At 58.3% G+C, this 13,723-nt stretch overlaps 1 protein-coding gene across 36 annotated transcripts in view; it reads left to right on the top strand.

Annotated features, from left to right (window-relative positions):
• The window catches only part of CFAP46 (cilia and flagella associated protein 46), a 132,149-nt gene that overhangs the window by 4,389 nt on the left and 114,037 nt on the right, over positions 1 to 13,723 (top strand). For all 36 annotated transcript variants that reach the window (XR_013525227.1, XR_013525229.1, XR_013525230.1 and 33 more), the window contains exons 6-11: positions 672 to 795; positions 1,279 to 1,373; positions 4,553 to 4,663; positions 7,677 to 7,776; positions 10,448 to 10,546; positions 12,292 to 12,482. Coding sequence is in view for 24 of the 36 variants with exons in the window: in XM_054243521.2 (XP_054099496.2) it covers positions 672 to 795; positions 1,279 to 1,373; positions 4,553 to 4,663; positions 7,677 to 7,776; positions 10,448 to 10,546; positions 12,292 to 12,482 (720 nt within the window). In the remaining 12 variants the exon portion in view is untranslated. The remainder of the gene's footprint in view (positions 1 to 671; positions 796 to 1,278; positions 1,374 to 4,552; positions 4,664 to 7,676; positions 7,777 to 10,447; positions 10,547 to 12,291; positions 12,483 to 13,723) is intronic.

Below are 13,723 nucleotides of genomic sequence, written 5' to 3'. Positions count from 1 at the left end.
CCTGGTTATGAGGATATGACAACAGAACAAGACTCATAGCAAAGCAGACGTGAGCCTGTGCCGCCCAGCCTGGCTCACAGTTTTGCAATCTTAGTTCTTAAAATGTTAATGCAGTAGACGTTTTCACAGCATGAAACTGAGCAGAGTGAGTGTATCCGGAGCCCAGGTGGCCCGGCCGGGTCTCAGCCTTGAGGGGCCACCACGTGGGGTGTCAGCAGATGCGCTGTCTCTGCGCCGGGCGATGGAAGGGGGATGGGTCCGAGCTCTCTGTGTCTGCGGAGCTCTCTCTGCAGGCCAGGGGCAGGCCAGGGACGGGCGGATGTGCCCAGCGAGGATCCCAGCTGTGCCAGCTTCAGAGCAGCTCCCCTCAGCCCCGAGCCCAGGGTCTGCAGGTGTTGGTTACCTGCTGGATGGCTGTTTGGGGAACCTTTGAAGAATATGAACACAGATCTTTCGTTTCAAAATGGCCTGGTGCAGCGGTAGCGAGCTGTCCAGCGCCTGCTGCCCGTTCCTGGTGAGCCGTGGGGCCTGGTTCTGGCCGAAGAAGCTGACCCCAGCGTAGCTTTTACAGTTTGTGAAACATAAACTTTGTCACGGTTTAATAACCCGGTTATTAGACAGGAGAAAACAGTTAGGACCGGGCTGAACGGTGACGCGTTTTTATGCTCCAGGGAACTTCTGGAGTGTTACGTGCAAGCCGGAAGGAGGGAGGAGGCTGCCAGGTTCTGCTCCACCGCAGCGCCGTTCATAAAGGCCCACGTGCCGCAGAAATACCGGCAGGTATTCTCCATGATGGTAAGTCGGCGTCTGAGAAATGGAGACAAGAAGTCACTTTCTTAAAAGTCATTGTTCGGGAAACGGTGCATGGAAACCATGTACGAGTTTGCTGAGAGATAGAGAACCTATATGCATACGTGCATGAACAGAGACATGTAAACGTATTAGGAAGAGATAGCGGCGCATCCAACGTGAAGACGCGTATCACTGACGTTGTGAAAACGGTCTTTTGCTGTCATCGTGGCTCTTTGAATAGTTCCTTTGTAACAACTTTGACTTTCTCTAAAGTTAATGGGAAATTCAGAGACAAGTCATTACTACAAGAATTCGTACGTAAGCATTCATCAGCTCTTCATGTTGACACATGGGAAATCAGCTTATGTTGTATCTGAAGAGCTAGATAGAAAACGTAATTAATGAGAAAATAAAATCTAGGCCAAAATCTGAATCTCTGCCTGATTGTTTGAATCCAGACTAATAATCCGTTCCGTTTTATGACAGGTTCGTCACGAACTAATGGACGAGCTTCAGTTAAAGGAAGACATGAAAAACTCCATTAGCCTGTCAGTCGCTTTCTATATTAACATGCTGAAGGCGTAAGTCATGCTGGGAGGGAGAGCAAATACTGTCCAGGGCCCACGAGTCTGGAGTCGCAGTGACCGCACCTGGAGAGCGGGAGCCGGGGAGGCCTCGGGGTGTGGGGATCTGAAGGCCACCCCGATGCCTGGCCCTGCCTCCCTCCCAGCCCTGAGGAAATGCCAGTGAGGCCACAGAAGGGAGAGGGTGGCTTCAAAGCCAAGTGCAGAAAGAGCTTTTAGGAGGAGGAGGTGACCCTCTGACCGACGGGTCATCCCACGTGAGGCTGGGGCCCTGACAGGCGGAGTGAGCAGAGCAGGAATAGTCTGTCGGTCAAATCCTGGCTGCAGTGGGAGAGAGAAATGAGGGAGATCACACCCAGGGAGTAGAGAGGGCCCTTTTGAGAAGCTTCAAAGGACAGCAGGGTGTGCTGTGTAGCTAGAGGGACTTGGGATGGTGAGGATCACAGCCTGTGTGGGTGCTGAGGGGAGTGAGAAGGTCACTGTGTGTGTGGGTGATGGTGGGAGTGAGGAGGTCACTGTGTGTGTGGGTGCTGAGGGGAGTGAGAAGGTCACTGTGTGTGTGGGTGATGGTGGGAGTGAGGAGGTCACTGTGTGTGTGGGTGCTGAGGGGAGTGAGAAGGTCACTGTGTGTGTGGGTGCTGAGGGGAGTGAGAAGGTCACTGTGTGTGTGGGTGCTGAGGAGAGTGAGGAGGTCACTGTGTGTGTGGGTGCTGAGGAGAGTGAGAAGGTCACTGTGTGTGTGGGTGATGGTGGGAGTGAGGAGGTCACTGTGTGGGTGCTGAGGGGAGTGAGGAGGTCACTGTGTGTGTGGGTGCTGAGGGGAGTGAGAAGGTCACTGTGTGTGTGGGTGCTGAGGGGAGTGAGAAGGTCACTGTGTGTGTGGGTGCTGAGGGGAGTGAGAAGGTCACTGTGTGTGTGGGTGCTGAGGGGAGTGAGGAGGTCACTGTGTGTGTGGGTGATGGTGGGAGTGAGGAGGTCACTGTGTGTGTGGGTGCTGAGGGGAGTGAGGAGGTCACTGTGTGTGTGGGTGATGGTGGGAGTGAGGAGGTCACTGTGTGTGTGGGTGATGGTGGGAGTGAGGAGGTCACTGTGTGTGTGGGTGCTGAGGGGAGTGAGAAGGTCACTGTGTGTGTGGGTGATGGTGGGAGTGAGGAGGTCACTGTGTGTGTGGGTGCTGAGGGGAGTGAGGAGGTCACAGTGTGTGTGGGTGCTGAGGGGAGTGAGGAGGTCACTGTGTGTGTGGGTGCTGAGGGGAGTGAGGAGGTCACTGTGTGTGGGTGCTGAGGGAGTGAGGAGGTCACTGTGTGTGTGGGTGCTGAGGGGAGTGAGGAGGTCACAGTGTGTGTGGGTGCTGAGGGGAGTGAGGAGGTCACTGTGTGTGTGGGTGCTGAGGGGAGTGAGGAGGTCACTGTGTGTGTGGGTGCTGAGGGGAGTGAGAAGGTCACTGTGTGTGGGTGCTGAGGGAGTGAGGAGGTCACAGTGTGTGTGGGTGCTGAGGGAGTGAGGAGGTCACTGTGTGTGTGGGTGCTGAGGGGAGTGAGGAGGTCACAGCGTCTGTGGGTGCTGAGGGGAGTGAGGAGGTCACAGTGTGTGTGGGTGCTGAGGGGAGTGAGGAGGTCACAGTGTGTGTGGGTGCTGAGGGGAGTGAGGAGTTCACAGCGTCTGTGGGTGCTGAGGGGAGTGAGGAGGTCACAGTGTGTGTGGGTGCTGAGGGGAGTGAGGAGGTCACAGCGTCTGTGGGTGCTGAGGGAGTGAGGAGGTCACAGCGTCTGTGGATGCTGAGGGGAGTGAGGAGGTCACTGTGTGTGTGGGTGCTGAGGGGAGTGAGGAGGTCACTGTGTGTGTGGGTGCTGAGGGGAGCGAGGAGGTCACAGCGTCTGTGGGTGCTGAGGGGAGTGAGGAGGTCACAGTGTGTGTGGGTGCTGAGGGGAGTGAGGAGGTCACTGTGTGTGTGAGTGCTGAGGGGAGTGAGGAGGTCACAGCGTCTGTGGGTGCTGAGGGGAGTGAGGAGGTCACAGTGTGTGTGGGTGCTGAGGGGAGTGAGGAGGTCACTGTGTGTGTGGGTGCTGAGGGGAGTGAGGAGGTCACTGTGTGTGTGGGTGCTGAGGGGAGTGAGGAGGTCACAGCGTCTGGGTGCTGAGGGGAGTGAGGAGGTCACAGTGTGTGTGGGTGCTGAGGGGAGTGAGGAGGTCACTGTGTGTGTGGGTGCTGATGGGAGTGAGGAGGTCACAGTGTGTGTGGGTGCTGAGGGGAGTGAGGAGGTCACAGTGTGTGTGGGTGCTGAGGGGAGTGAGGAGGTCACTGTGTGTGTGGGTGCTGAGGGGAGTGAGAAGGTCACTGTGTGTGTGGGTGCTGAGGGGAGTGAGGAGGTCACAGTGTGTGTGGGTGCTGAGGGAGTGAGGAGGTCACAGTGTGTGTGGGTGCTGAGGGGAGTGAGGAGGTCACTGTGTGTGTGGGTGCTGAGGGGAGTGAGAAGGTCACTGTGTGTGTGGGTGCTGAGGGGAGTGAGGAGGTCACAGTGTGTGTGGGTGCTGAGGGAGTGAGGAGGTCACAGTGTGTGTGGGTGCTGAGGGGAGTGAGGAGGTCACAGTGTGTGTGGGTGCTGAGGGGAGTGAGAAGGTCACTGTGTGTGTGGGTGCTGAGGGGAGTGAGGAGGTCACAGTGTGTGTGGGTGCTGAGGGAGTGAGGAGGTCACAGTGTGTGTGGGTGCTGAGGGGAGTGAGGAGGTCACAGTGTGTGTGGGTGCTGAGGGGAGTGAGGAGGTCACAGTGTGTGTGGGTGCTGAGGGGAGTGAGGAGGTCACAGTGTGTGTGGGTGCTGAGGGCTGTTAGGAAATCCGAGCTGTTTGTTTTTTGTGGGCAGTGTCCCTGTTAGAGAGCCATACTGGCCCCAGTTCTGTCACTGTTGAACAGAGAGAGGGCTCCCATATGGGTGCTTGCTCTAGCGCAGGGTCTGGGCACGTCTCACCCGAGGATGTTCATTTCCGGCCTTGTAGGAAGAAGGACCAGAAGGGGTGAAAAGTTATCTTAGAAATTTAAGGAAGAGAAAGCAGGAGGGGTTAGTTTAGGTCTCCTGTTAAGTGGGAAACAGAATTTTATAGACGTGGAGTTTCTCTTTGGAGAATTTGAATGAATCTGACAAGATCTTTGGTCAATTAGCCTCTGGATTATTTCTAGAAAACAGGAGCAAAATGATTTACCGGAAGACGTCAGCGTCATTCTGAGAAAGGCCTATACACACTTGGGCCGTTTCAACCACCGCCGCTCTCCTTCCCTCAGAGAAGAAAAGTACGTGTCTTTGTGTTTCAATATCACATCTTCATAATCAGTGTACAAACATGTGAAAAAGTGTGAAACTTAGCGACTAGAACCGCCTTCGGAAAAGCCAGCCATCGTGGGGGTTGTTAGTGCATCTTTTCTGGGTTTTTATGGCCTGAGGTTTGGACTGTTTTGCGGACACTTTCATAGCCGACTTTTTACCGTGGATATCACAGGCACGTGCGCGCTTAGGTTACTGCGGTGCCTCTCGGCACTGGTGGCTGCGTGGTGTGTTGTGGGTGGGAGAACCCAGGTTTCTCTGGAGCCTTTTTCAGGCTGCTTGTTTGGATTCTGTGCCTTCCCGAATCCTCCCGGCACTTTGAGAGTTCAGGATAAGTCCTGGAAGCCGGAAGCTGAGCCCGAGGCTTTCAGAAGCACTTGGAAAACACTGGCAGGTTGCCTTCGTGGGCTCGGTGTGGGTGGGGGTTTGTCCTTTGTCCCTGGAGCGATTTTCTCACCTCCTCAGTAGCACTGCGTATATTTTCAAGAGAATGGGGAACAAGTAAAGCTTGTTGGTATGGGAGGCTGAAATTACCTGTTTGGTTTTATGGTGGCCTTGGGAAACTAAGAGAGAAGACGTATTAGTTCTCTGTGTCTGCGTGACAAATACCCACAAACTTCACAGCTTGAAACAACACAAGTCCGTGACCTCGCTGTGTCTGCGGGACGGGAACCCGGGCGTGGGTCCGTGACCTCGCCGTGTCTGCAGGATGGGAACCCGGGCGCAGGTCCGTGGCCTTGCCGTGTCTGCAGGATGGGAACGCGGCTGCAGAAGCAGCCACAGAGTTGACTGGTCTGGGGTCTCTTCTCAAGGCTGGGCTAGGGAAGGGGCCCCCAAACTCATTGGGGTGTTGGCAGGACTCTTCTTGTGAGTCCAGGCCCTGCCCCTGGCATGACCGCTCGCTTCCTCAGTGCCAGCAAGGGACAGCCAGCTGGTGCGCCAGACACTAGAACATTTGTGGTCTCATCAGGGAGGGTGGCACTCACCCAACACCGAGATCTCCACTGCTAGCTGCAGGCTCCTTGAGGGAGGGGCCACAGGACTGCGGCTCAGCTGGAAGGGCGTGGGGCCAGCCCTCTGATAGGTCTGTTTTTGGGATGGGTATGAGTGCACGTGTACATGGGGATGTGTGTGATACGTTGTTCTGGAAGGAGTTCACGTCTTCCGTCAGACCCTCCAAGGTGTAACGGAAGTCCGGCCAAGCTTCCCCTTCCGTGGCCGGGTGCTCCCAGGAGGGTTCTCGGGACCAGTGGAAATAGCCCTGCTCTGAGCTCTGTCCACAGGCGGGATCCTCGGGCACCTTTATGGATTCTCTCCTCCTGACCTGCCCAGCAGGCCTGTGCACTGGAGCTCGGGTAGGATGGAGAGGCCCGGCCTGCCAGGACCTGAGAGGGTCCAGCAGCTGAGCAGGGGGAGGAGGTGAGCAAGGACAAGCCCACCCCAAAGGCAGCCCAGGACTGCAGGGAGGATGGCCACACCTCATTGAGGGCCAGCTTGGGTCACTGCCAGCGGCCACCAATTGTATTCCTGGTAAGACTGTGATAACTCCCAGGAAAGGACAGAAGACATGTGGATGTGCTCCTGGTGACATTCAGCAATGTCTGGAGACGCCATGGGTGGCAGCTACAGGCACTCTTCATCTAGTGGGCCTTCATCATGGGTGGCAAGGCGGCTGGTGGACAGGTTCCTCCTGGCTCAGAGGGGTCCAGGCGAGACACCCTGGCCTAATCTCTACCCCAGGAGCACGCTCGTGATCCCTGAGCTCCACAGCAAGCCTTCAAGTGGGGTGCTGAGCATACCCTGTGTGCTTTTTTGAAGTGGTCTTCGGCACTGTGGGTCCTTTGCATGTTGATATTTCTCAGCCTGTCCATTTCTACAAAGACCCTGATTGGTGACTGCACCTGTAATTGGTGATGCTACCACGGGCTTGTCGCCACTCACCGTGCATCCGGTCGAAAAGCAAAGGAAGGAAAAGCAGGCACAGCTGTGGCCCCAGGCTCTGTGTGGGAAGGAGGGAGGCCCAGGCTCTGTGTGGGAAGGAGGGAGGCCCAGGCTCTGTGTGGGGAGTGTGGGGAGTCCCAGGCTCTGTGTGGGGAGTGTGGGGAGTCCCAGGCTCTGTGTGGGGAGTGTGGGGAGTCCCAGGCTCTGTGTACAGAGTGTGAGGAGCCCCAGGCTCTGTGTGGGGAGTGTGGGGAGCCCCAGGCTCTGTGTGGGGAGTGTGGGGAGTCCCAGGCTCTGTGTACAGAGTGTGAGGAGCCCCAGGCTCTGTGTGGGGAGTGTGGGGAGCCCCAGGCTCTGTGTGGGGAGTGTGGGGAGCCCCAGGCTCTGTGTGGGGAGTGTGGGGAGTCCCAGGCTCTGTGTGGGGAGTGTGGGGAGTCCCAGGCTCTGTGTGGGGAGTGTGGGGAGCCCCAGGCACTGTGTGGGGAGTGTGGGGAGCCCAGGTTCTGTGTGGGGAGGAGGGAGCTCCAGGCTCTGTGTGGGGACTGTGGGGAGCCCAGGCTCTGTGTGGGGAGGAGGGAGCTCCAGGTTCTGTGTGTGGGGCCCCAGGCTCTGTGTGGGGAGCAGGGTGGCCCAGGCTCTATGGGGGGTGGGTGTGGGGAGGCTCCTGCCTCTTCCCTGCAAGGCCTCTGTCCTCTTGAGCTGCAGATGTGGGTCTGAGTGGCTGTGCAAGGCAGTGGGTATGATGATCCCTGAAGTAGCCCCTGTGCCTGCCCTGGGGTCTGCATGTAACCTGAAGGCCTGGAGTGAGAGGAACAGAGCATCCAGCAGGGACGCGGTGGCCCCTGGTGGCCTCCACAGCTGTGCTGGCCCTGGGAGACTGCTGGGCTCCAATGCTATAGCCTCAAGCCCAGCTGGACCTCACAGCAGGGTTTCTGTTCTAATTCGTTACATTCATTTCTTATCCTGCCTTATTTCCTGCCTCTGGTTGAACGGGGACGTGCCCGGGACTGAGGTGGTGCTGGCCGGTTTCTTTGTTTGCAGAATGCTTCTGCTTTTTGAATTGGCTCGTTTTTCCTTGACCTTGAAGTGCACGGAGATCTCCTCTGACTGCCTCTCAGACCTGAAGAAGATGGAAAGCGTGGTAAGTGGCCTCATGACACTGTTGGCAGGGGGTGCGGGGGCCACTCACCGTGCATCCGGTCGAAAAGCAAAGGAAGGAAAAGCAGGCACAGCTGTGGCCCCAGAGCCCCCGTCGGTGTGGTCAGCCCACTGCCGTCTTTCTGGCCTGCGTTTCGCACGGCTGCGGTGAGATGGTTTTTCAATTTTGCACCTGCTCATTTCTCTTTACCTTTACTGTGGCCACTGGTCCACAGTGGCCACAGTTGTTTCTAGCGCCCACTTTGCGGGCGGCGTAAACTTTCCTAATGCTAGTGACCCCGGCCCTCCACCAGTCCCGTCACTGGACGTGCAGACCTCGTCGGCAGGGCCTCACGTGCTGCAGTTGTGACCTGCAGGTGCCAACAGTGTGAAAATGCTCAGGTGTTCTGAGACAGGCCACGTCCACGTCCCACTTATGGCTGTATAGTGCTGCGATTGTATCTTCTTACTGTGGGTCATTGTAAATATCTTACTGTGCCTAACTGACGAATTGAACTTTATCACAGGGATTTATGTTGAGAAAAGCCGCAGTATCCGTCGGGTTTCAGGCCTCCCCGGGGTTGGGAGTCTTGGAACGTCCCCTCTCAGAGAAGGCCGGGCTGCTGGATAATTTTTTGCTTATTACGTGAAGGGCTGCAGTGAACATGTTGTGCCTAAAACATTTTTCTGCATTTAGGATTTTTCCCTAAGCTGAGTGCATCTACACAGAATGACTAGGGAATTTTCACTTTTAATATTTTAAGAATACATGTTACAGTTCTGCCCCCCAGAAAAAGCTTCACATGAACAAAAGTGTGTAAGACTGTACACATCAAGTGTGCTGCTTCTTGAGGGAACTGTGACGGGGCTCGTTCCCAGACAGGGCTTTCTTTACTTACCAGGGTGGTTTCAGTATCGTGCACCACACTGAGCAAACTGTCGATTTACACATGGAGTGTGCAGAGGGGACCCTCGGATCTGCAGCCATGTGCTGGGGCCTCCCTCGTGCTGTCTTCCTTGAGTGGAGTGTGCAGAGGGGGACCCTCGGATCCGCAGCCATGTGCTGGGGCCTCCCTCGTGCTGTCTTCCTTGAGTGGAGCGTGCAGAGGGGACCCTCGGATCCGCAGCCATGTGCTGGGGCCTCCTTCGTGCTGTCTTCCTTGAGTGGAGCGTGCAGAGGGGGACCCTCGGATCCGCAGCCATGTGCTGGGGCTGCCCTTGGAGGGACTGCCCAGGTGGCGGAGGTCAGGGTGCAGGTGGGAAGCGTGGTCAAGGCTGGAAACAGCAGGCCACGTGGCACGGAGGATGGGCACAGCGTGGGAGGGGCTCCTGTGTTTGACGCCCTTTGATGGGTTCTGTGGACCCCATTTCCATCTTCTGGCTTTCCATGGCACAGTGGCCCCAACTTAGAATAACTGTGGGACACCTGGGTCCAGCCCTACTGCCTCCTTCCTTCAGCTCCCTGAGCCTCAGGGTTTGTCCCTGCAAAATGGCAGCGTAACAGGCCCCATCTCTGAGGGCCGCTGTGGAGCGGGAAGCCATGTTTTGTGCATCCCAGGTTGAGGCTCCCGGGCAGGTGCCTGCTGCCGTGGGGTTGCTGGTAGAGAGACTCCTGTGGCCTAGCTCTGCCCCCACCGCCTGTGGCCCCTGCAGAGCGTGACCCCACGTTGAGGACACTCTCCTGGCCCTTTGCCTGGCCGGCCTCTGCCTGTCCATCCCTCAGGCCCCAGCCCCCGTTACTCCTGGCTGACCGCTGGTCGAAAGCGACCCCCCATTAGGCATTCAGTATCTCAGGAGACTGATTTTGTAAAAGCTCACTAATGTTAAGGATATGAATGGTTTTTAATTTTGAAGCCTGATGCATTTTTAAAGACTAGCCACTGTCACACATTTCACAATTGCTTGAGCAAATGGTGGAAATGGTTTCACCGGGCAGACGCCCTGACCTGTGGGACCGTGTGAAGAGCTTTGAGATCCATGACCACGTGGGAAGCACGGAGCTCTTTCTCTGACCTCCGTGAAGCCAGGCACAGCTTCCTCAGTGACGTGGGGGTTGGCAGCCTGTGGACAGGCCGGGCCCAGGATGGCGGCCTCCTGTGCTCTCCATGCTGGCTGGTGCCGAGCCCCAGACATGCAGGACCCTGGTGCAGCCATCCCCAGTGCCGTAGGCATGGCTCAGTCCTCGTGGACGTCTGCTGCCAAGGACCTGCTCCTCAGGACGGAGGCGTCTGTGCTATGAAGATGCTGCTCTGTCAGTGCCTGAGCTCACAGACCAGAAGTCCTGTACCCCTCAAGTGGGTTCGGGGCCCCCGTAGCCTTACAGAAGCTCCCAGCAGGTCCGTCCTCCAGGCTTCTGTGCAGCCCAGGGCCACCAAGCAGCCTGACCGAGGCCTGGGTGCCAAGTGTTGGGGGCCAGGACGACGCCCCTGAAAAGGAAAAATTGGGGCCCTCCCTGTCACTCTCGGCTGGTGGGGCCTGTGGACAGGCGGGGAGTCGGTGTAGCTGAAAACACGTGGCCTCCTCACTTCCACCTCTGCGCCGCCGGCGCCTTCCTGTCACCCTTGATCGTGTGAAACTTCCACCCAGTTATATTTTAAATGGCCCTTGAAGGTAGTGAACGCGCGGGCACTTCCCTTCCTAATCACTCATCTTTTCAAAACCGTTTGTATCTGCAGGGTCCCGGGAAGCTGATTGAAATTGAGTGTCTGGAGTGTGAATCAGAAGCTTTGAGACTTGAGAGTGAAATGAAGGTGTACCTCCGAGCAGCTGTGGAGGTGGGTCCTCACGCAGGAGCCACACGCCTGGCGTTGTTTTGCAGATTCCTGGAACTTGGTGCCAGTTGGGTTTGTGCCAGGTTTGAGGGTGCCGGGACATGGCCTGGACCCCACTCCTGGCCGCACCCTGCCTCCCATGACAGCCGCTGTGAGTCCACCCTCCATTGCCACCCTTCCTTTCCCGCACACGGGGCCCACATGCCTCCCTGGTGGGTTGGAGTCGTGCAGATGGGATGTGACTCCCTCCAACCCTCCTCCTGCCACCCCTGCAGAGCTGCCCCCCCTTTGTGTGGTGACGCCAGCCTGGGAGTATGGGGTCGCGTCCCCACAAGGGCTTCTTTTAGCCTTACTTGAGTCTGGGAAAGTGTCCTAATGGTGAGGGGACAAAAGTCACTGCTGGCCCTGGCGTCAGCTGCCAATTACAGGCACGTGAGCCTGACCCACCTCTGTCAGCTGCCAATTACAGGCACGTGAGCCTGACCCACCTCTGTCAGCTGCCAATTACAGGCATGTGAGCCTGACCCACCTCCATGCTGCTGTCTGCAATGACAGGCTCTAGAACAGCAGCCACTGCCAGGAAAGGAACTGCGAATTATTTCAGATTCCTCCTCAGTAAGAATTTCCCTGTTAAAAGATGAACAAAAACCTGACAGAATGGTGGCACACAGCCCTGACGTGCCGCCACAGCGAGCACCACAGGGTCGGCCCAGGAGCCCTCGGGCCCAGTCAGCCAGGCCGTGCGAGGGGGCACAGAGCAGCCGGGGGTGTGACGGTCAGTGCTGGAGGTGCCGTGGCGGGGGATGAACAGGGTGGCATGGAGGCCTTCCCCACCCCCACAGTGTACGTACCCGTCCTCAGCCTGCCCTGCCTGGCCCGGGTGTTCCGGCCCGGTGGGTGCCGACGCTCCTGGGGGCCTGCTCCTTGGGTCCCTCCGCAGGGCCGAGCATCTCGAAGGAGGTTTTAGACTGCTGCTGTGTGCCGGTGCTGCGTGTGTGGCAGGCACTTAACGGGTATTCGTTTAAGGAATGATTTCCAGACGACACTTTGGCTGCTGCACCTTGTCTGAAAGTGCACAGAGGCTGCCGTGGCTGCGGCACTGTGGGCTGCACAGCTCCTCCCCCAGCTCACCTGCTGAGGGTCTCAGAGGGCCGGCCCTGGCGTGGGAGGCTTTGGGACCCAGCAGCCAAGTGGCAGGATGGGGTTGTGAGTTGCAGGCTCTACCCTAACCTGGGGCAGTGTGAGGGCGAGGCCCCCGTGGCAGCCACAGGCTGTGGAGATGTGGCCAAGTGAGCACAGGACAGACAGGTGGCCCAGCAGGGCTTGCGGGAGGCGGGAACGTGAGTGAGGAGGCTGGTTCCATTGTCCTGAAATCCCGGCCTGAGCCTTTGTGCTGGGAAAGGCACGTGTAGCAGAGACTGCTGCAGAGGCCCCAAGAAAGAGACGAGGTTGGGAAGGGAGAAGGAAGGGAGCAGGAAGGGAGCAGTCCCTGCTGACTCCACACAAGGAAGGTGGACGCAGCCGCCATGTGCGGGCACCACCGAGCCTCCTGTGTGTAATGTCTTGTGAGACACCCACGTCCTCCTAGAAAGGGTCCCTCTGGCCATTTTCACAGACAGGCTCAAGCACGGCCCCACGCAGGGTGATAGATTTAGGGCCTGAGTTCTCAGCCTGCCCTGGCTCTGTGTGCCGCCCCAGCCCGGCAGCTCGAGGCAGCACCCGCAGAATCGCCCATGTCCCCTTCGCAGGCCCAGCTGGATATCATACAGAGACTGGACATCGCGCTGCAGCGAGCCGTCCGCCTGGGCGACCCCCGGGTGATCCATGTGGTGTGTGCCACGCAGTGGAACACCTGCCTGCCCCTGCTGCAGCACAACCTGCGGCACCACCTGAGGAAGCCACTGGCCAATGTCGCGGAGGTGCTGGAGAAGGTGGACAGGTGGGGACGCCTGCGCTGTGTTGTCCGCAGAGGGTGGCCTGTGGGAGGAGACAGCAGAGGTGCTGGAGAAGGCGGACAGGTGGGGACGCCTGCGCTGTGTTGTCCGCAGAGGGTGGCCTGTGGGAGGAGACAGCAGAGGTGCTGGAGAAGGCGGACAGGTGGGGACGCCTGCGCTGTGTTGTCCGCAGAGGGTGGCCTGTGGGAGGAGACAGCGGAGGTGCTGGAGAAGGCGGACAGGTGGGGACGCCTGCGCTGTGTTGTCTGCAGAGGGTGGCCTGTGGGAGGAGACAGTGAAGGTGCTGGAGAAGGCGGACAGGTGGGGGCGCCTGTGCTGTGTTGTCCGCAGAGGGTGGCCTGTGGGAGGAGACAGTGGAGGTGCTGGAGAAGGCGGACAGGTGGGGGCGCCTGCGCTGTGTTGTCCGCAGAGGGTGGCCTGTGGGAGGAGACAGCAGAGGTGCTGGAGAAGGCGGACAGGTGGGGACGCCTGCGCTGTGTTGTCCGCAGAGGGTGGCCTGTGGGAGGAGATAGCGGAGGTGCTGGAGAAGGCGGACAGGTGGGGACGCCTGCGCTGTGTTGTCCGCAGAGGGTGGCCTGTGGGAGGAGATAGCGGAGGTGCTGGAGAAGGCGGACAGGTGGGGATGCCTACACTGTGTTGTCCGCAGAGGGTGGCCTGTGGGAGGAGACAGCGGAGGTGCTGGAGAAGGCGGACAGGTGGGGGCGCCTGTACTGTGTTGTCCGCAGAGGGTGGCCTGTGGGAGGAGTTGGGGGAGGAGGAGGAGAAGGTGGTCCAAGCCCCTTGCCATGACAGTGCCACAAGAGGCAAACTCCCCACATCCTCAATAAGGGCCACCCCCTGTTCCTACTCACGGCCAGGCATGCCGAGTCATTTGTGGTGCATTGGTGGGGCCGGAGGAACAAGCAGGCTCAGCCCTACCTCACAGTGTCTGTGCCCCTGAAGCCTCTGTGGAAGGGGGCCTGTCCTGGCCACAGAGGCCGGGAGTGGGGGCTTATTGTGGCTCTGTGGGACTTGAGCCATCCTGGGTGAGATGGGAGTGCTCAGAGGACCTACCATATGGGAGGAGCATGGTGTGGCCTCAGGAGTGACAGGAACACAGGGGTCAGCGTGGCAGCACATCAGGGTGGGCCATGGCGGGCAGGAGGCAGGTACCGAGGGTGGGAGGCCAGAGAGACATGGTCCTAGGTGAGACATACTTGGCTGAGAGGCCTGGGGTGTCCCATGA

This window comes from Callithrix jacchus, chromosome 12, assembly GCF_049354715.1.
Source record: "Callithrix jacchus isolate 240 chromosome 12, calJac240_pri, whole genome shotgun sequence".
In the NCBI taxonomy this organism is placed as follows: Eukaryota; Metazoa; Chordata; class Mammalia; order Primates; family Cebidae; genus Callithrix; species Callithrix jacchus.
The sequence above is the reverse complement of the archived record's forward strand: the minus strand, read 5'-3'. Positions and strand labels throughout refer to the sequence as shown.